This window comes from Cervus elaphus, chromosome 24, assembly GCF_910594005.1.
Source record: "Cervus elaphus chromosome 24, mCerEla1.1, whole genome shotgun sequence".
In the NCBI taxonomy this organism is placed as follows: Eukaryota; Metazoa; Chordata; class Mammalia; order Artiodactyla; family Cervidae; genus Cervus; species Cervus elaphus.
Window position 1 is genome coordinate 66182546 of NC_057838.1, and position 22433 is coordinate 66204978.

Consider the following 22433-nt stretch of genomic DNA (forward strand, 5'->3'; position numbering starts at 1 on the left):
CTCCTTTTATCTTTATAATGTTATCAAAATAATGTGCCTAAACTCTGAAAAAGAAACTGTGGTAAAAAACGGAGCTTATGATGATACTTAAGTGAGGAGTGCAGAGTTCCAAAGAATAGCAAGGAGAGATAAGACAGCCTTCCTCAGTGATCAATGCAAAGAGATAGAGGAAGACTATAGAATGGGAAAGACTAGATATCTCTTCAAGAAAATTAGAGATAGAAGAACTAAAGAGTCTCTTGATGGAAGTGAAAGAGGAGAGTGAAAAAGCTGGCTTAAAACTCAACATTCAGAAACTAAGATTATGGCATCTGGTCCCATCACTTCATGGCAAATAGACAGGGAAATAGTGGAAACAGTGACAGACTTTATTTTGGGGGGCTCCAAAATCACTGCAGAGGTGACTGCAGCCATGAAGTTAAAAGACGCTTACTCCTTGGAAGAAAAGCTATGACCAACCTAGACAGCATATTAAAAAGCAGAGATATTACTTTGCCAACAAAGATCTGGTCAAAGCTATGATTTTTCCAATAGTCATCTATGGATGTTAGAGTTGGACTAGAAAGAAAATTGAGTACCAAAGAATGGATGCTTTTGAACTGTAGTGTTGGAGAAGACTCTTGATAGTCCCTTGGACTGCAAGGAGATCCTACCAGTCCATCCTAAAGGAAATCAGTTTTGAGTATTGATTGGAAGGACTGAAGCTGAAACTGAAACTCCAATACTTTGGCCACCTGATGCGAAGAGCTGACTCATTGGAAAAGACCCTGATGCTGGGAAAGATTGAGGGTGGGAGGAGAAGGGGACAACAGAGGATGAGATGGTTGGATGACATCACTGACTAAATGGACATGAATTTGAGTAAGCTCCAGGAGTTGGTGATGGACAGGGAGGCCTGGCTTGCTGCAGTCCAAAGAGTCAGACACAACTGAGCAACTGAACTGAACTGAACTAAGTGAGGAAGATAAGGTTATGCTGTATTAGTTTTCTCCAATATTTTATCTTTCTTTGGAACTGAAGTATAGTTGATTTACAATATTAGTTTCTGGTGTATGGCAAGCTGATTCAGTTTTATATATATGTATATATATACACACATGTAATATATATATATTCTTTTTCATATTATCTTCCATTATGGTTTATTACAGGATAGTGAATATCATTCCCTGTGCTATACAGTAAGATCTTGTTGTTTATCTACTACATTTTCTCCCACATTTTATTATGAAAAGTATCAGTGAAATAGAGAATTTAGAAGCATTATAGAGTGAACACCGATACACTGTTTTATTTTTTGGATTCCACATATAAGTGATATCATACAGTATTTGTTTTTGTCTGACCTAATTCACTAGGCATTGTATTTTTATTGAGGTTATTGTTATTCAGTCGCTAAGTCATATCTGACTCTTTGCGACCCCATGGACTGCAGCATGCCCGGCTTCCCTGCCTTTCATTGTCTCCCAGAGTTTGCTCAGATTCATGTCAATGGAGTTGGTGATGCTATCTAACCATCTCATTCTCTGCCACCCTCTACTCCTTTTGCCTTCAGTCTTTCCCAGCATCAAGGTCTGTTCCAATGAGTCAGCTCTTCGCATCAGATGGCCAAAGTATTGGAGCTTCAGCTTCAGTATTAGTCCTTCCAATGAACTTTCAGGGTTGAATTCCTTCGGGATTGACTGGTTTGATCTCCTTGCTGTCCAAGGGACTCTCAAAAGTCTTCTCCAGCACAATTCAAAAGCATCAGTTCTTCAGTGCTCAGCCTTCTTTAAGGTATTACTCTCACATCTGTACGTGACTACTGGAAAGACCATAACTTTGACTAGATGAACCTTTGTCAGCTAAGTGATGCCTCTGCTTTTTATTTATGTCGACTAAAAGATGTGTACAACTTGAGAGTTGTTACGTTTTATTTGGGGCAAAATGAGGACTGCAGCCTGGGAGACAGCCCCTCAGATAGCTCTGAGAGGCTGCTGCAAAGAGGCAGTTGGGGAAGGTCAATATATAAGATTTCGGTGAAGGGGGAGTTCAATGGAATCGAGAGCTTACTCTACAAAAGTTTTTCTGCTAGTCACAAGAAGCTGATGTCACCATGAAGGGATTTAGTGTTTTTCTAAATGTGAAGCAATACAAGGATTGGGATCATGAAATCAGTTCCTGGAAATATCTAACTATCTGAAGACCTGTTCCACTAGATTCCCTGGAGAATAGAATGCCTCACTGCACCCTGGATTCCTTCAACAGGGGGAGCTGAAGGTCAGCAGCTGCAGCAGCACAAAGTTCAATCTCCACAGAAGCAGATGGCAAACGCTATTGTTCAGTCACTGGCAAATGCTCTTGGCAAGTACCAGTTTGTAGTTGACAGGCAAGTACCAGTTTGTAGCTGACAATATGCTGTCTAGGTTTGTCATAGCTTTCCTTCCAAGGAGCAGATGTCTTTTAATTTCATGGAGGCAATCACCATCCGCAGTGATTTTGGAGCCCAAGAAAATAAAATCTGTCACTGCTTCCACTTTTTCCTCTTCTATTTGCCATGAAGGGATGAGACTGGATGTCATGATCTTAGTTTTTTGAATGTTGAGTTTTAAGCCAGCTTTTTCACTCTTCTCTTTCACCCTCATCAAAACGCTCTTTAGTTCCTCTTTGCTTTTTGTCAGTAAAGTGGTATCATCTGCATATCTGAGGTTGTTCACTAGGCATAATATGTTCTAAGTCCATCTATATTGTTGCAGATGGCAACTTTTATTTCTTTGTTATGGCTGAGTAGTATTCCATTGTGTATATGTATGTATGTATATATATATTGATTGAGGCATATATATATATATATATATATCTTCTCTATTCATTTGTTGATGGGCCCTTGGGTTGCTTCAGTATCTTGGCAGTTGTCAATAACGCTGTGGTGAACATTGGGGTAGAAGTACCTTTTTGAATTAGGGCTTTTGTTTTTGTCAGATGTATACCCAGATGTGAAACTGCTAGGTCACATGGTAGTTCTGTTTTTAGTTTTTTAAGGCACCTCCATACTGTTCTCCATAATGGTTATACAAATTTACATTCCTACCAACAGTGTACAAGATGCCCGTTTCTCTACATCCTCACCCGCGTTATTTGTGTTCTTTTTGCTGATCGCCATTCTGACAGGTGTGAAGTGATGTGTCATTGTGGTTTTGATTCACATTTATTTCCCTGATGATTAGTGCTGTGGAGCTTCTTTCATGTGCTAGTTGGCCATCTGCATGTCCTCTTTGGAAAAATGTCTATTAGGGTCTTCTGTCCATTTTTCAATCAGCTTCTTTGGTTTTGTGTTTTTTTTTCAATGTTGAGTCATATGAGCTGTTTATATACGTTCAATATTAACCTCTTATCAATCATATCATCTGCAAATATCTTCTCCCATTCAGTAGACTGTCTTTCCATTTTGCCCGTGGATCCTTTTGCTGTGCAAAAGAATTCAAATTTAATTAGGTCCGTTTGTTTTGGGGCGGGTTTTGCTTTTTCTCTTTAAAAATCATAAGAATGTAGCCTTCTACCCAAGAATTTATCTGGCTTTGCCTTAATGTAGAAATAATTTTTTTTGCTGAAATATCAAGAGACATTTACACTGTTAGTATTTCTCAGTTTTCCTTAAACTCATACCACTTTTTGACTGATATAAAAATCTAACAACACCTTCTGGAAGTTTTAATACGTACCTTGACCTCCCCCCCCCCCCAGTTGAGGATCAACTGTAGTAGTCTGTTTTCAGTATAGTCCCACTAGCAGAGGTTGTGTTACATATTACTTTGCATAGTTTATGTAATGAAAAAAGAAATTCAAATATAAAAGTGAAATGATAAAAATACTTTCTCAGATAACATATCCTCTTCCCATTTGAGAACCATTCATCTAAGCAGATTTTCTAGATTTATTTCATGCTTTATGTGCCCTGGTAACCCTCCCTTATATTGGTTAGCAGTGCTTTAGATCCAAGTAAAAACTCTCACAACAGTGACTTAAAAAGATATTTAAGTATTTCTCATAATAACCAGCCTGGTGGAAGAAGACTCCAGGGTCAGCTCAGCAGCTCAGTAATAACTAGGCTCTGAGTTGGCATCTCAGTGGTTTTCTTGATGTTTCCCTGATGGCCCCAAGATGATTGCCATTGCTCCATTCATCACTTCCTATCACAAAGAAGACGGTGAATAGGAAACACCCTTGTATTCATTTTGCTCATTTGTCAGAGAGGAAGAACTTTTCCAGAACCCCAACTCTGCCATGAGACTTCCCCATCTACCTTGTCAGCCACAGGTATGTCTCACACCCACTCCTAGACCAGCCACTGGCAAAGAGAAACAGCGGCACTGTATGCAGCTTAGACCAATCCTGATGCAACCCGCCTCCCAGCATGCGTGCAACAGGGGACTTGTACAAACCTCACCTCGTCTTAGCCCATGCCCCCTCCACTAGAATGTGAGCTCCTGGAGGACAGAGGCTTTTGCTTGGTTCACTGGTGTATTCCCAGCACCCAGGACAATGCCCAGCATTGCAGTGAATAGTCAATAATTGAAGGAAGGAGGGGCTGGCTAAGGAGGCAGGGGGTATGGGCTGCAGGTAACCAACAGTGTCTATCACCCTGATCGCATACAACCGTGGTTCAATGCCTGCGACAGAGCTGAGTGATGCTGCTGATCACGGGACCTCTGACCTGAATCCTTGTGTCTTTCTTCCCCCCGCCCAGGGAGTGAGCCATAGCTGGAGGCTACACTTGTGCCAATGACCTGTCCCAACTCCTCCTGTGTCTTCGAAGACAAGATGTGTGAGGGGAATAAGACCGCCCCTGCCAACGATGCCCAGATGATGCCCCTGGCGGTGGTCCTGAGCACCATCTCCTTGGTCACGGTGGGACTCAACCTGCTGGTCCTGTATGCTGTGCGCAGCGAGCGGAAACTCCACACGGTGGGGAACCTCTACATCGTCAGCCTCTCGGTGGCCGATCTGATCGTGGGGGCGGTCGTCATGCCCATGAACATCCTCTACCTCCTCATGTCTAGGTGGTCCCTGGGGCGCCCTCTCTGCCTCTTCTGGCTTTCCATGGACTATGTGGCCAGCACGGCGTCCATCTTCAGCGTCTTCATCTTGTGCATCGACCGCTACCGCTCCGTGCAACAGCCCCTCAAGTACCTGCGGTACCGTACCAAGACCCGAGCATCCGTCACGATCCTAGCCGCCTGGTTTCTCTCCTTCCTCTGGATTATCCCCATTCTGGGCTGGCGTCGCTTCCGGCCGGAGACCCCAGAGCCCCGGGGGGACAAGTGTGAGACGGACTTCTACAACGTCAGGTGGTTCAAAATCATGACCGCTATCATCAACTTCTACCTGCCCACCTTGCTCATGCTCTGGTTCTATGCTAAGATCTACAAAGCCGTGCGGCAACACTGCCAGCACCGGGAGCTCATCAACGGGTCCTTCCCCTCCTTCTCTGACGTGAAGATGAAGCCGGAGAACCTCCAGGTGGGCGCTAAGAAACCGGGGAAGGAGTCCCCCTGGGAGATTCTCAAAAGGAAGCCGAAAGACACCGAGGGTGGACCGGTCTTGAAGCCACCACCCCAAGAGCCAAAGGAGGTGACATCTCTAGGTGTCTTCAGCCAAGAGAAGGATGGAGAACCGGGAAAATTCTACTGCTTCCCACTTGACACTGTGCAGACGCAGCCGGAGGCAGAGGGGAGTGGCAGGGGCTACGCAGCCATCGACCAGAGCCAGACACGGCTCGAGATGGGTGAGCAGGGCCTGAGCATGCCTGGAGCTAATGAGGCCTTAGAGGATCAGATCCTAGGTGACAGCCAGTCCTTCTCCCGGACAGACTCGGACACCCCCGCAGAGCCGACACCTGGGAAACGCAAGTCGCCAAGCGAGTCTAGCACAGGCCTGGAGTACATCAAGTTCACTTGGAAGAGGCTCCGCTCGCATTCAAGACAGTACGTGTCTGGGTTGCACATGAACCGAGAGCGGAAGGCCGCCAAGCAGTTGGGTTTTATCATGGCGGCCTTCATCATCTGCTGGATTCCTTACTTCATCTTCTTCATGGTCATTGCCTTCTGTGAGAGCTGCTGTAACCAGCATGTGCACATGTTCACCATCTGGCTGGGTTACATCAACTCCACGCTGAACCCCCTCATCTACCCCTTGTGCAATGAGAACTTCAAGAAGACCTTCAAGAAAATTCTGCACATTCGTTCCTAGGAGAGGCTCCTGGGGCATGCAACCAAGTGATGCTTAATGACGTCCCTGAAGGAAGTGAAGGAGGAAGCCTGTTGCCTTGCCAGGCCCCTGGGCTTTCTGGAGTCGGAAGAATGGTCTTAAGGGCTGGGGAGTTTGGAAAGTTCATAGGCGCAGTGGGAAGAACAGCAGATGGCGGTGGTCAGCAGAGAGCAGAATATTTGCAAGAGACTCAGCTGTGTCCGAGCTCTCCTGTTCCTCGGGAATGTGGGGACCTCCGACTCACACCGTAATTCCAGCTTTCAAACTCAAATTATTGGGCTACTGAAGGGACGTGTGGGGAGAGTTCCAGTGGAACTCCGGAGCCCTCTTCAAATGGAGCTCCATGACTGTGGTGCAGAGACCTTAGACATGCAGATAGATGCTGTCCCCTGCCAGTGGTCACCTTGAAAGGCAGGACAGCTATTCCACTGTGACTGCCACGTCTCAGAACACCTCTTTTCTGAGCCTCTTTTGCAGCTTTCTCCAGATCCAGTGTCTGAACCACCCTGGCTATTCCACCTCATTATTTCTCACTCACGCACATCTTAAGAGTTGATGAGAAATGATGCAGTCTGCACATCCATCATTTTCAAACCCAAATTCCGTTCTTCTATTAAAGAAGAGGTTAAATGCCTCCCTCAAAGAGAAAAGGAATGTTTTAGATGGTTGTCTATTAGAAACAAAAAAAGAGGAGTGGGGAGAAGAAAGCCATATTGCTTGAGGGATGTGCCAGGTTGATGTCATTTAAGCCCGATGACACCCCACAACAGGAGGATGGTATTACTAGAAAAGCAAATGGAGGAACAGCAAGGTGCAATAAGGTACCCGAGATCATACAACTAGTTATAAGAAAGCTGAAGCAAACATCCTACGGTTTTAACTCACTGTAACACATTTTCTCCGAAAGGCAAAAATTTGTTCTATTCAGTACACACACACACACATACACACACACACACATACACAATTCCTGAGTGGTGGTGGCAGTTCACAAGAGTATGTTAAGAGGAGGAACAGCTGACATAGAATGTGGCCACAGGTGATACTTTTGGAAAGAACAGTGTACTTTTTCATCTGTGAATTCTGCTGTGTTTATCCAAGAAACTTCATCATGTACTTTTATGGTCACACTTTTAAAGTCAAAACTTACAAAGGCATGGGAACAGGCAGTTTTACTCAGTGTTTATGTTGCAATCTGGTTGTGATTATATTTTAAAACTGGATGCTAAATTGTAATATATGTAGCCAATGGGAATGCCTGTACAAGCTGGTATTTTATGTCTTGTGTTCCTGTTTGCATGATCTGTTAAAATGAGAGATTTTTACCTACTAAAATATGATCTTTGAAGCTATACTGTTGTAAGGTTGATTTATTTAATTCTGCCTTTCTGAGTCTCTTGGACTTAAGATTTTGGAAGGACTGATGCTGAAGCTGAAACTCCAATACTTTGCCACCTCATGCGAAGAGTCAACTCATTGGAAAAGACCCTGATGCTGGGAGGGATTGGGGGCAGGAGGAGAAGGGTTTGACAGAGGATGAGATGGCTGGATGGCATCACTGACTCGATGGACATGAGTTTGGGTAAACTCCAGGAGTTGGTGATGGACAGGGAGGCCTGGCGTGCTGCGATTCATGGGGTGGCAAAGAGTTGGACATGACTGAGTGACTGGACTGAACTGAACTGAAATGTAATGTTAAATGTTACAAAATTTGATACAAAGTTTCCCTTTGGTTTCTGGTCATATTTGTAAATGTCTTTAGAAAAGGACTTACTTTCTATAACACGCTTCACTCTCTACTTTGCACCTCCCAAAGTTCTTCTCCCTCAAAACTGGAGGGAGCCAAAGAGACTTTTATCCTGCTTTGGGTTATCCTGGTCTGTTTCCATGTCAGAAACCAGGAAGAGTTGCTTCCTGGGTCCCCTCCAGACCAAGGAGCACTTTTAAGTCTTTCTAAAGACCACCCCACACAGGCAAATGGCTAAGTACCCATTACTGATATTGATGAACAGTTGAAGCAACTAGTGAAGCCAAGTGGTTACAAGCTCAGACCTTGGTCAATGAGATCTGGATTTGAATCTGACAAGAACAAAAATGGTCAGTATAATTTGCCAGAGCATAAAAAACAAGATTCCATGCATTGTTGTGCATGGTGTTTACGGGGCTTGCAGAGTAAATGGTACCCAGCGGGGACTCGGAGTTTTAAAGTATACTGAGCATATACTTCATGCTTTACCACTTTTATCTAATCTTTACAACAACCTTGTGAGGCAGATTTCTGTGGTTTTACAAATAGGTAAACCATAGCACAGAGGGGTTAATAAGAACTGAGTCTAAGACCTGATTCTGGAATGGGCTTCCTTTCCATGGTATCAACCTGTTCTTCCTCCAACTCTCTGTATGATTGAATTAACTGTTGAATTCATGAAAGGCAGTGGACTAGGGTGCAGACGTAACTTAGCCCTAGCTCACTCAAGAAAGAATTAGTGGCTGATGGCTTAGACAAAATCTAGTTGAAACCAGGCTCCCTGCGCCAAATATGAAAATAAATGCCTTCTTGGAAAAGGCTGTTAGAGACCTTGGTTATAGATTAAAACTTGATTACACATTTTAGATTAAAAAGAAGCCACCCCCTTGGGTTTCTCTTTATGGACTTAGAGCTGATGAGCTTGAAGTCAATTCCTCCACTGACCAGTGTGTGAAGCTTACCAAATATTGGCTTCTTTTTAACAACTTACAAGGTTTACAACAATGCATGTTGGATGAGCTTTTTAAGAGCAGTTTTCTCCAAGTTGTTAAGTTAGAGTAACAGATGCTTGTTTTTCTTCACTGCTGCATGTTGAGGAAGGTTCAATATGCTTTGTCCCCAGATCACTGCTATTCCAGGGAAAGGCCAAGTGGCAGAGAGGGGACTGCAGGTGAGGTGGGGAAAACAACAGGTCAAAACAAGAGGAAACCAGGGGAGGTGGGCATGTTGCCGAGTCCACGCTCCTACTGTTCCTGCATGACAGGCCAGTAAATCAAGAGATGAGTTGTTGAAGCAAATACTGACTTTACTTTGAAAGTCAATGGACCAAAAAGAAGGTGGACTAGTGTCCCAAAGAACTGTCTTCCTGAGTTAGAATTCAGGCTTATTTTAGACTAAAAGGGGAGGGGATAAAAGAATATATTCTTCACTAATGTGTTCATAGCTTAAATATATTCAAAGGAAGAATAAACCCATCCTTAGCATTTATTTTCATCCTTCAGTTTAATTCAGTTCAGTAACTCAGTCATATCCGACTCTTTGTGACCCCATGGACTGTAGCACACCAGGCTTCCCTGTCCATCACCAGCTCACAGAGCTTATTCAAACTCATGTCCATCAAGTCGGTGATGCCACCCAACCATCTCAACCTCTGTTGTCCCCTTCTCCTCTCACCTTCAATCTTTCTCAGCATCAGGGTCTTTTCCAATGAATAAGTTCTTTGCATCAGGTGGCCAAAATATTGAAGTTTCAGCTTTAGTGTCAGTCCTTCCAATGAATATTCAGGACTGATTTCCTTTAGGATGGACTGGTTGGATCTCCTTGCAGTCCAAGGGACTCTCAAGAGTCGTCACCAGCACCACAGTTCAAAAACATCAATTCTTTGGTGCTCAGCTTTCTTTGTAATCTGAAGGCAATATGAAAACCATCAATTACATCATCATATAAATCTATAAAAGCTTGCAAAGCCATTCCATCCAGTAGAAATTGCCATAGATTTTCGACATTGCTAAGTTAATGTTACTGCAAAGGCTGGGTTTGCCTTTTGGTCCATGTTGAGCCAAAAGACACAACCAAACCCAAGAGCAGAAGGAAGGATTTATTCTCTGCAGAATAAGTATTTATTCCTTGTTGTAAGGAGAACACCAGAGATCTTTCCCAAGGCAGTGTCTCCCAACAGCAAAATTGGGGAAGATATAAGCTACGGTTGTTTGCATATTCATGAAGGAGCTTGGGTGTTGATTGAGGTCACAAGAATCAGAAAAGGTCAACATCATCATCCTTCAGGTTGCAGTTGATCTGGTGGCTGAGCTCCTGGGGCAGGGGGGTGGGGGGTGCAAATTAAATTCTGCAAGGCAGCTCAAGAAAGTGCTTCAGGCTAGTATTTACCATTGAAACAAATCTTGGAGTCTTTACAACAGATATTATTTTTGCTTATCATTACTTCTCTTGCTTGATAACAGTCAAGGTGTTCCTGCAGGGGTTGTTGTTGCTGTTGTTGTTCCCTTAAGATCATTAATTACTGAGACCTGTTCAATGATAAGCACTGTGGCCGGGGCTCGGATCACAAAATGACTAAGGCCAAAAATAGCTTCTCTTATGTCAAGAAACCCATGCCTGGTTCTCTTTCTCTGGGGACCCCCTACGCTATCTGCTTACACTTACAAAATGTCTGTTCAGAAAAATCCATGAGTCTCCCGATTGGCCATTTGATAGATCGGTCATTCGGTTACTTACCTGGCAGAAAATAGTTTGCCTCTCTTTTGAAAATGGGTCTCCTAGAAGAGAAACGTAAGTCTCAAGGGCAAGGCGAAGGAGATTATGGGCTCTCCTGGCTGTGATGCACTTGAAGAGCTGTAAAGAAACAATGCTGCTAAGACCTACATTGCCAACACATCATGCCACAATTTCTTGGGCTTACAAAACCTAGGTTGTGCAACGGTTCCCATTGTGCAGGGATGTGTGATGTCCTCAGCTGAGCCGTAAGAGAAGTGATGAAGGTACACTGACTTGGATCACTGTGGTCTTGAATAAGTGTAATGGGCCTCCCTGCCCCACTATGTCTGAGAATGTTCTCTGTCTTTTTATGGCTCCTGGTCATGCATCTTCCTTGAGGCTCACCATCTTGGTGCCCCAGGGGTCTGCCTCCCCAATATTGGGGAGCTGGGGGTAATCTGCTCTGAGCCTCACCCCATTCCCTGCTAACAAGGAGGCCACATTTGTGACCTAGGTGACCATCTACTTGGGATGCCCAGACCTCATCTAATAATTTAACAAATGCTTTTGAGCACTTCTTGGGCCAGTCCTTGGGACCAGGCCTTAGGAGACAGTAGAGGTCATGTCAGATATGGTTTCCACCCCATGGACCTACTACAGGGTTGCAAGTGACAGAAACAAACTTTGTGAATGGCTACTGGCATGTTTTGTGGAATCCAGGAACACTTTGGATGACCTCACTTCTGAAAGGCTTAAGCCAAGTCAGTTTCTGGAACCTCATCAACCAGAATCTGAGGACATTCCCACTAGAATGTTGCCATTGACCTATATGAATCATTCCTATCCCTACTTGCTATGAGCGTCAGTTCAAAAGTCCAAAGCTAGGGTGAAGAATCATCTTATATCCACCTCTGCTGCAATCAGCTCTAAAGGGAGGTGGGGGCCAGTTGGCACAACATGGGCAGAGGACCAACAGTTTCCAGAGGATCAGGAATCACAGTGAGCAGAGAAGAAACTCTTAAAAAAAAAAAAAAAAAAAAGGATGCATTACAAGGATCTTGAAGTCCAGCAGAGGAAATCTTATAAAGAACTACATTCAACTCAGCCTCATAGATGCTTAATTAACTGAAACTCAGGGGTAGGTGGGTGTTAGGCATATTTTCACTTAGGAGGTGACATCTCCACTTATCTTTTTTTAAACCAAGTTTATTACATTCAGTATATACAGTAATGCATGTGTGCTCAGTCACTTCAATTGTGTCCAACTCTTTGCAACCCCATGGACTGTAGGCCGCCAGGGTCCTCTGTCCATGAAGTTCTCCAGGCAAGAATACTGGAGTGGCTTGCCGTTTCCTACTCCAGGGGATCTTCCCCACCCAGGGATCGAACCCAAGTCTCCTGTGGCTCCTGCATTGCAGGCGGATTCTTTACCGCTGAGCCACTGGGGAAGCCCAATGTATACAGTTAAATGCACCTATTTTAAATGCAGAGCTCCATAAGTTTTGACAGATGTGTACACCCATGTCATCTCCATCTCAATCAAGATACAGAAGACTTCTATCACCTTAGGAAGATTCTCATGCCCTTTTGCAGATAATGCTCTCCTTTACGCCCCAGGCAGCCACTGAAGTGACTTCTGTCACTATAGATTAGTTTTTCTGATTCTAGAACTTTCTGCAAGTGGAATTGTACAGTATGGACTCTTTTTCCGTCAACATTTTGCCTAAGATTCAACCACATTTCAAAACTGTGTTTTGGAGATGAAGAGAAAGAGAGAGGATGTTGTCGGGATGGAGACATGAAAGCAGAGTGTGCTTTAAACACCAGAATTAGTTTATCGTGACCAATACATGCAGTCTGAGGGGCAGTGGCAGGACAGCAGCCTGACAAAGTGGAAAGAGATGACAACGTTGAATTCTACCTGAGCCCTGCACTCTTGAAAAACAGGGATGGTGAAGAAATCTCCCAACTCTTTTGTCCTCTGGCAATGGTTTACTGCAAAGAAACACCTCATCCCGTAGGACCTACAGAAGATTCCTGATTGCTTCACTAGGGTACCTGGGGCAAGGCAACACACAGTCCTTCTGAATTCCTATTCTTTACCATATAAAAGATTCCCTGAACTACTGGTTTCCACTGATCAATAGAACAAAATGCTGGTCAACAAAATTTTAAACTCCTCTCATTTTTCCAGTCTCCTTAATTTTGACACACCCCCAGCCTGAGTCTGTGCAGCCAAAGCTGTGGTTTTTCTAGTAGTCATGTAGGGATACGAGAGTCGGATCTTGAAGAAGGCTGAGTGCTGAAGAATGGATGCTTTCAAAACTGTGGTGTTGGAGAAGACTCTTGAGAGTCCCCTGGACCAGAAGGAGATCAAACCAGTCAATCCTAAAGAAAATTAATTCTAAATATTCATTGCAAGGACGGATGCTGAAGGTGAAGCTCCAGTACTTTGGCCTCCTGATGCAAAGAGTCAGCTCATTGGAAAAGACCCTGATGCTGGGAAAGATTGAGGGCAGAAGTTCGGAGAAGGGGGTGACAGAGGATGAGACGGTTTGATGGCGTCACCATCTCAGTAGACATGAGTTTGAGCAAACTCTGGGAGATAGTGAATGACAAGGAAGCCTGGCATCCCGCAGTCCATGGGGTCACAAATAGTCAGACACGACTTAGTGACTGAACAACTGAAAACAAGAGCCCAAGGTGAGCTTCCCAGGTGGCCTAGTGGTAAAGAATCTGCCTGCCAGTGCAGGAGACATAAGAGACGTGGGTTTGATCCCTGGGTTGGGAAGATCCACTGGAGGAGGTCATGGCAGGCCACTCCAGTGTTCTTGCTGGAGAATCCCATGGACAGAGGAGCCTGGTGGGCTACAGTCCATGGGGTCCCAGAGAACTGGACACAACTGCAGCAATGTAGCACACACACAGCCTGAGTCAGCAGATAACTCCTTCTGAGAACATGGAGACGCTCTATACAGTCAGCAAAAACAAGACCCGGAGCTGACTGTGGCTCAGGTGATGAAGTCCTTATTGCCAAATTCAGACTTAAATAGAAGAAAGTAGGGAAAACCACTAGACCATTCAGGTATGACCTAAATCAAATCCCTTACAATTATACAGTGGAAATGACAAGTAGATTCGAGGGATTAGATCTGATAGATAGAGTGCCTGATGAATTATGGACGGAGGTTCGTAACATTGTACAGGAGGTGATGATCAAAACCATACCCAAGAAAAAGAAATGCAGAAAGGCAAAATGGTTGTCTGAGGAGGGCTTATAAATAGCTGAGAAAATAAGAGAAGTGAAAAAAAAGGAGAAAAGGAAAGATATATCCATCTGAATACAGAGTTCCAAAGAATAGCAAGGAGAGATAAGAAACCCTTCCTAAGCGATCAGTGAAAGAAATAGAGGAAAACAACAGAATTGGAAAGACTAGAGATCTCTTCAAGAAAATTAGAGATACCAAAGGAATATTTCATGCAAAGTGAAAGTGAAGTCTCTCAGTCATGTCTGACTCTGCGACCCCATGGACTGTAGCCTACCAGGCTCCTCCTCCTTTGGGATTTTCCAGGCAAGAATACCGGAGTGGGTTGCCATTTCCTTCTCCGGAGAGCTTCCCAAACCAGGGATCGAACCTGGGTCTCCTGCATTGTAGGCAGACGCTTTACCGACTGAGCCACCAGGGAAGCCATTTCATGCAAAGATGGGTTCAATAAAGGACAGAAACAGTACGGACCTAACAGAAGCAGAAGATACTAAGAGGCGGCAAGAATACACAGAAGAACTATTCAAAAAAGATCTTAATGACCCAGATAACCACGATGATATGATCACTCACCTAGAACCAGACATCCTGGAATGTGACGTCAAGTGGGCCTTAGGAAGCATCACTACGAAAAAAGCTAGTGGAGGTGATGGAATTCCAGTTGAGCTATTTCAAATCCTAAAAGTTGTTGCTGAGAAAGTGTTGCACTCAATATGTCAGCAAATTTGGAAAACTCAGCAGTGGCCACAGGACTGGAAAAGGTCAGTTTTCATTCCAATCCCAAAGAAAGGTAATGCCAAAGAAAGTTCAAGCTACCACACAATTGCACCCATCTCACATGCTAGCAAAGTTATGCTCAAAATTCTCCAAGCCAGGCTTCAACAGTACATGAACCAAGAACTTCCAGATATTCAAGCTGGATTTAGAAAAGACAGAGAAACCAGAGATCAAATTGCCAACATCTGTCGAGTTATAGAAAAAGCAAGAGAATTCCAGAAAAATATCTACTTCTGGTTCATTGACTATGCTAAAGCCTTTGACTGTGGAAAATTCTTAAAGAGATGGGAATACCAGACCACCTTATCTGCCTCCTGAGATATCTGTATGCAGGGCAAGAAGCAACAGTTAGAACTGGACATGGAACAACAGACTGGTTCCAAATCGGGAAAGGGGTATGTCAAGGCTGCATATTGTCACCCTGCTTATCTAACTTATAAGCAGAATACATCATGAAAAATGCTGGACTGGATGAAGCACAGGCTGGAATCAAGATTGCTGGGAGAAAGATCAATAACCTCAGATATGCAGATGATACCACCCTTATGGCAGAAAGTGAAGAGGAGCTAAAAAGCCTCTTGATGAAAGTGAAAGAGGAGAGTGAAAATGCTGGTTTAAAACTCAACATTCAGAAAATGAAGATCATGGCATCTGGTCCCATCACTTCATGGCAAATAGATGGGAAAACAATAGAAACAGTGATAGACTTTATTTTCTTGGGCTCGAAAATCACTGCAGAGGTGACTGCAGCCATGAAATTAAAAGATGCTTGCTCCTTGGAAGAAAAACTATGACCAACCTAGACAGCATATTAAAAAGCAGAGACATTACTTTACTGACAAAGATTCATATAGTCAAAACTACAGTTTTTCCAGTAGTCATGTATGGATGTGAGAGTTGGACCAGACAGAAAGTTGAGCACTGAAGAACTGATGCTTTTGAACTGTGGTGTTGGAGAAGACTTGAGCATCCTTTGTACTCCAAGGAGATCAAACCAGCCAATCCTCAAGGAAATCAGTCCAAAATATTCATTGGAAGAACTGATGCTGAAGCTGAAGCTCCAATACTTTGGTCATCTGATGCAAAGAACTGACTCATTGGAAAAGTCCCTGATGCTCAAATGATTGAAGGCAGGAGGAGAAGGGGATGACAGAGGATGAGATGATTGGATGCTATCACTGACTTGATGGACATGGGTTTGAGCAAGCTCTGGGAGCTGGTAATGGACAGGGAAGCCTGGCATACTGCAGTCCATGGGGTCGCAGAGAGTCAGGCACGACTGAGCGACTAAACTGAATGAGACAGCTTTTGGTTGGAGTTGTCTCCACACTGCTGTAGTCCTCCACTCCCCCACCCTCTGCAATAAATCTTCCGAATAAAGTATCTCGTTAATAAGTCTTGGAGAAGAAAATGACAACCTCCTCCATTCTTGCCTGGAGAATCCCATGGACAGAGGAGCCTGGCAGGCTGCAGTCCATAGGGTTGGAAAGAGTCAGACATGACTGAGTGACTGAGCACATTAGTAAGTCTGGATTTATTTTCTTATTTGGCAGTCAAATATGTTTCCATTAGAATCATAGCCCCAACGCTCTTTAACCTTCAAAAAGTCAAAACTTTTCCTATCCTCTGTTCTTTCATGTGTAAAATGGGGATGATATAATTTTTACCTTGTAGGACCTTTGTGATGATTAGAGATGGGAAACCATGGAAATATGATACATAATCAATAAATAGTATTCTATAGAGTTACATTAGAGTCCTGGCCTTATATGTCAGATTAAGTTTACACTCACTGCTGTGTCTTTAACACTGTCCAGTGCTTAGAACATAACATACCCTCAATAAACAATTTGGAATGAACAACTTTATCTCTTGATACCAGGAAGCTGTAAGAAAAATACCTGGTTTAGAAAGAAGAGGTTGGTCGCTATTGACTTTCATCGGGCCCAAATGGCTTTCCTGGTAGCTCATCTGGTAAAGAATCCACCTGCAATGCAGGAGACCCCGGTTCGATTCCTGGGTCGGGAAGATCCGCTGGAGAAGGGACAGGCTACCCACTCCGGTCTTCTTGGGCTTCCCTGGTGGCTCAGCTGGTAGAGAATCCGCCTGCAACGTGGGAGACATGGGTTGGATCCCTGGATTGGGAAGGTCCCCTGGAGAAGAAAAAGGCTATCCACTCTAGTATTCTGGCCTGGAGAATTCCATGGACTGTATATCGTCCATGGGGTCGCCAAGAGTCGGATACCAACTGAGCGACTTTCACTTCACTTAATGCACTAAAAAGGGCCTGTCTCTCCACACGTGACTCCCTAAGGGTCCCTGTCATACAAAATGAAATGCTGCCTGGAAAATGGAAGTGATAATTCCTGTCATCCTCAAATCACTAGAGGGGCGGAGGGACACTTTTAACAGCCTGAGGGACATATATACACATTGCCAACCCTGATAAAGAGAAAGGCTCTCCCACGGCTCTACCAAAGGGGCGTGACCAGCCTCCTGATGACCCGCCTTCCCCAGGGCCCAAGTTCCTCCCACTTCGCCAGGTGCTAGGGGCTCCTTCACTGGGCCAGCGGATCCTTGTGCGCATGCGCACACCCCTCCCCGCCGGCGGGGGCGGGGCCACTTGCGTCATCGGGACGCGCGCCGCGGACAGCGCCGCGGTTGCCGGAAGTTGAGCGGCGGTAAGTGAGCCGCGCCGTTGAGGAGGACAGGGGTCCTGCGAGGTCGGTTTCTGTAGCCCTGGGACTGAGGGGTGAGCTCGGCGGTGAGGTCGAGGGTCACGGCGGGTCTGAGGAGCCTCGTTCAAGAGGCGGGCCTCCCTCCTCTAGGGAGACACACCGATTCTGGCTCTCGCCTTCTGTCTGCGGTCACGTCCCCCCAGGCTGGTTCAGCCCGGGGTCTTCCGACTAGGAAGCACTTTTTGCTAATTAACGAAGTAATTCCCGCCTGTCCGCTGGCAGCGAGTGCGCTGAACATCCTGTGTGGGAACACGGGGGCCAGGACGCCTGGGCTCTCTCCCTCCTGGCTTTGCCCGGTTTCGCTGTGACGGGCGCGTCTTTTCTGGCCAACTCCTCTCCTCCCTTCATGTGACATGATGTTGAAACCCTTCAAGGAGCTGAGTGCAGGGCTCACATGCAACCGCAGGGTCCCTTTTCTGTTCCAGCCAGTTTCTCGTGGTAGAGAATAAGTATAAGTACTGATCGAGCTGCTGCTGCACACCCAGCGCTGCTCTGCAAGCCGGGGACACCAAAGTGAGTAAGGTAGACATCCCTGTCCTCGAGTTAATTTGTTGTTTTTTCAAAGTCAAGGAGCTAGCAGCACTACAGTATGAAACTGTTGTAGGGGTTTGCTGGCGGACTTAGGGTGCTCGCAGGTCAGGCTGAGGCATCAGTAGGCTTCGGTCCTAAAGGATGAGCAGGATTAGTCAGGTGAAAAGGGCAGGGAGGTGGGACGATATCCCAGGCATTAGGAGTGGCATGAGCAGAAGGCTGTCCAGTGAGTGACCTGCAAGTAGTTCACTCAAGCTGGAAGGCCCAGTTGTGGAAGAGGCGACTCTGGAAAGCCAGGTCATGAAGGATCGTGTGGGCGACAGCGTGAGGAGCGCAGACTTTGGAAGCTGAGGTACTTATGTGCCATGTCTGGCTCTGCCACTGAGCTAGTTTGTGAGCTTGGGCTGGTCACTCCCTTTCTTGGCTTCAGTTTCCTCATCTGTAAAAGGAGCAAATAGGGAGTTCCCTGGGGGCCTAGTGGTTAGGATTCTGGGCTTTCACTGCCTTGGCCCGGGGTTCAATCCCTGGTCAGGGAACTGAGATCCTATAAGCCACATGATGTAGTCAAACATCCCCCCCCGCCCCCCCCCCCAAAAAAAAAACCAGAACAAAAATAAAGGGCAGACATTAACCCACCTTCTAGGGTTGCTGTGAGAAGTGAATTAGAGGATGTTAGCACTTGGCACTGCTGCTGCTAAGTCGCTTCAGTCGTGTCCAACTCTGTGCGACCCCATAGATGGCAGCCCACCAGGCTCCACCGTCCCTGGGATTCTCCAGGCAAGAACACTGGAGTGGGGTGCCATTGCCTTCTCCGCCACTTGGCACTAGTAGACAGTAAACAGTAAACTGTTGCAGTTACTATTGCCATGTTAAGACATGTTAAGAAGCTTTATTTAGAAGTGTGGGTGTGAAGAGTAGAGCCCTGAGGAATTTTAAGCAGGGTTGTGACGTGGTTTCATCTCTTTTAAATTAGCCAGGCAGTGATGTGCTGATTAGAGTGGGCAGGAAGGAGCGGCAGGTAGACTGGTTAGGGCACTGTTGCGGAGGAGGGGGGCCTGAACCAAGGGAGCACCTGTGGGGATGGAGAGGGGTGGGTGGATTCAAGAGACAAGGAAGTGAGATTTGCTGGACTGGTTAACTGGTTGGATGATGCTGGGGGAGTCAGGATTTTGGGGTTCGAGGAGGGAGAATGAACCCTCTACGTGTAAATAAAAATGATAAGTTGTTTGATCAGTATCCTTGACCTCAGAGATTTTATTTGGAAGTCAGAATGACCTCTGTCTTCCTCTTTTGCCCACTGAAATAAGATTCTCTGATGCCTTCCTCCTCTCTTTCTTCCGGTCCTCCCTGCTTTTTCTAGGGTAAGTAACGCCCCACAGTGTTCAATTCAGTTGCTCAGTTGTGTCCACCTCTTTGTGACCTCACGGACTTCAGCACGCCAGGTTTTCCTGTCCATCACCTACTCCTGGAGCTTGCTCAAAGTCATGTCCATTGAGTCAGTGATACCATCCAACCATCTCATCTTCTGTCGTCCCCTTCTCCTCTTGCCTTCAATCTTTCCCAGCATCAGGATCTTTTCCACTAAGTCAGTTCTTTGCATCAGGTGGCCAAAGTATTGGAGTTTCGGCTTTAGCATCAGTCCTTCCCATGAATATTCAGGACTGATCTCCTTAAGATTGACTGGTTTGACCTCCTTGTGGTCCAAGGGACTCTCAAGAATCTTCTCCAACACCACAGTTCAGAAGCATCAGTTCTTCAGCATTCAGCCTTCTTTATGGTTTAGCTCTCACATTCATATGTGACTACTGGAAAAATCATAGCTTTGAGTATAGGAACCTTTGTCAGTAAAGTAATGTCTGCTTTTTAATATGCTGTCTAGGTTAGTCATAGTTTTCCTTCCAAGGAGCAAGCATCTTTTAATTTTATGGCTGCAGTCACCATCTGCAGTGATTTTGGAGACCAAGAAAATAAAGTCTCACTGTTTCCATTGTTTCCCCATCTATTTGCCATGAAGTGATGGAACCAGATGCCATGATCTTCATTTTTTGAATGTTGAGCTTTAAGCCAACTTTTTCACTCTCCTCTTTTACTTTCATCAAGAGGCTCTTTAGTTCTTCTTTGCTTTCTGCCATAAGGGTGGTATCATCTGCATATCTGAGGTTATTGATATTTCTCCTGGCAGTCTTGATTCCAGCTTGAGCTTCATCCAGCCCAGCATTTCACATGATGCACTCTGCATATTAAGAGTGACAGTATACAGTCTTGATGTACTGCTTTCCCAGTTTGGAACCAGTCTGTTGTTCTATGCTCAGTTCTAACTGTTGCTTCCTGACCTGCATACAGATTTCTCAAGAGGCATGTCAGGTGTCTGGTATTCCCACCTATTAAGAATTTTCCACAGTTTGTGGTGATCCACACAGTCAAAGCCTTTGGCATAGTCAGTAAAGCAGTAGATGTTTTTCTGGAACTCTCTTGCTTTTTCTGTAACCCAACGGATGTTGGCAATTTGACTTCTGGTTGCTCTGCCTTTTCTAAATCCATCTTGAACATCTGGAAGTTCTCAGTTCACGTACTGTTGAAACCTGGCTTGGAGAATTTTGAGCATTACTTTGCTAGTGTGTGAGATGAGTGCAGTTGTGCGGTAGTTTGAACATTCTTTGGCTTTTCCTTTCTTTCTTTGGGATTGGAGTGAAAACTGACCTTTTCCAGTCCTGTGGCCACAGGGTGTTCAAGGATGAACCAACAGGTGCTGCTCTGTCGCCAGGCTGGCAACGTGCATCTCCATGGTCACGGCGGGCTGGGTGTCAGCCGGTCCACCTGGTCTCAGAATGATCACCTCTGGGGTTTTCACACCTTCTTTCTGCTTACCCTCCTTTGAACTTGTCCCTATGTGTCAATCTCTCCGTGAGTGTATGGCACAGAAAGCAAGTCCTTTTTCCTCCAGGAGTCTGGCCGTGTGGAGCAGCACTGTACTTACTGTCCTTGCCGTAACCCAAGACCCCACACGGCTCTGCTCGGCTTCGTCGTGGACACTTCATGCTGTCAACACAGTCACACTATCTGAGAGTGTGATGCTGTCTACGCATCCCTCCTTATCTCTCACGTATTCGTCCCTCTCCCAGCCGCCTGTGTTGCTTTTGACTTCACTGCATTGCAGCCACCAGTCAAGGCTCCTCAGGTTGTATCATTACAAACTTAAATCCAGCCACCCTATCGCTTTGCCTTTTATTCTAATTCCGTGGGGAAAAAATGGTGTTTGTTCTAAGAATAATTCCTTTACTTGTGCTGAGATCCCTTTATCACTTCCTTTTCCTCAAGACCTGGTTCCCATCATTGTTCCCACTTCTTTCCTGTTTAACTAACCCGTCCGTTTACTATCCATCCCCCCGTTTATACTTTCATCTTTGCAAAAACAAAACACCCCCATTAACCTCTGCTCCACCCTGTCAAAGCCACGTTTCTCAGACAAGTTGCCTCCTCTGCTGCTTGAAGTCAGCATTCACTGAAATTCTACTTCTGCAGCAGCCCTCCCCGCAAACCGTCTCCTCAAAGTCACCAGGCTCGGTGGCACCAGAACCCCTGAACTCTCTTCCCTTCCTTCTCTTTGGCATTCTCAGTGCGCCTGACATTGATACTGCCCCTTCACTTGTGAAAAAGCACTCCTGGTTTAAACTCTTGTCTCTGGCTGTTTCCCCTCAGTTTTCATTGCAGGCTCTTTTCTTCCTTTTGTCCCTTAAATGCTGGTTTTCTCCAAGGCCCTGTCTCATGCTCACGTTCATCTCATGCACAGCGTAAACTCTAATCCCTGGGCCAGTGACCTCTGCTCGGGCTCTTGAGTCCAGATCTCTCCTGAGCCCTCCGTCTCAGCGAGTCCCAAGCTAAGGTCATCATCTTCTCTCCAAACCTGCGACTCTTCCTGTCCGTACTCTCGCTCATTCCCTTTCTGTATTTATTCATTCCAGGCAGAGCCCTGCGCATCCTCTTGGACTTCTCCTGCTCACACCATGCCTCCCGTCCTCCTTCCCAGCCTGGCAGTCGTCAGAGTTCCACAGCTTCTCCTCCCTCCATACCGACTGGACACGTTTTCATCATTTGCGTTTCCTCTCCCCCTGCCTCAGATCAGGCCCCTTCTCACTTCCTGCCTGTGTCCTGCCCGGCCTCTGAGCTGGTTGCCTGGTCTCAGCAGCCTGGCCCTGACTGTTCGGAGTGTCCTTTCTGAAAATATAGGTCTTTGCGGTTCTTCCCTGGCAGTGCAGTACTTAAGACTCTGTGCTCCCACCTCAGTGGGGGCGGGTTCAGTCCCTGGTCGGGGAACTAAGATCCCATATGCTGTGTGCTCCCAAAATGTACAAAGCAAACAAAACCCCCCAGTATTTGCTGACATACAAGTCAGTAGCTTCTCATGGAAGGCCT

The 22433-nt window shown here is 45.6% G+C and overlaps 2 protein-coding genes and 1 non-coding gene across 11 annotated transcripts in view; 2 read left to right on the top strand and 1 right to left on the bottom strand.

Moving 5' to 3' along the window:
- HRH1 (histamine receptor H1) overlaps nt 1–7659 on the top strand; it is a 142674-nt gene extending 135015 nt beyond the window's left edge. For 5 of the 6 annotated variants that reach the window (XM_043886459.1, XM_043886457.1, XM_043886458.1 and 2 more), the window contains exon 2: nt 4727–7659. In XM_043886459.1, the coding sequence (XP_043742394.1) occupies nt 4762–6228 (1467 nt within the window). In that variant the 5' untranslated portion in view covers nt 4727–4761 and the 3' untranslated portion in view covers nt 6229–7659. The remainder of the gene's footprint in view (nt 1–4726) is intronic. The other variant, XM_043886455.1, reaches the window with a different exon arrangement.
- Nucleotides 7660–14323: 6664 nt separating this feature from the next.
- On the bottom strand, nt 14324–14395 carry TRNAC-ACA. The gene has a single exon. It is a non-coding gene; the product is annotated as a tRNA-Cys (tRNA).
- Nucleotides 14396–17310: 2915 nt separating this feature from the next.
- Nucleotides 17311–22433, top strand: part of ATG7 (autophagy related 7) — a 265262-nt gene continuing 260139 nt past the window's right edge. Inside the window, exon 1 of one of the 4 annotated variants that reach the window (XM_043885779.1) lies at nt 17311–17432. The gene's annotated coding sequence lies outside the window, so the exon portion shown is untranslated. Of the gene's footprint in view, nt 17433–17453; nt 17475–18107; nt 18373–22433 lie in introns of those variants that run through there. The other 3 variants (XM_043885783.1, XM_043885780.1, XM_043885784.1) reach the window with 3 other exon arrangements.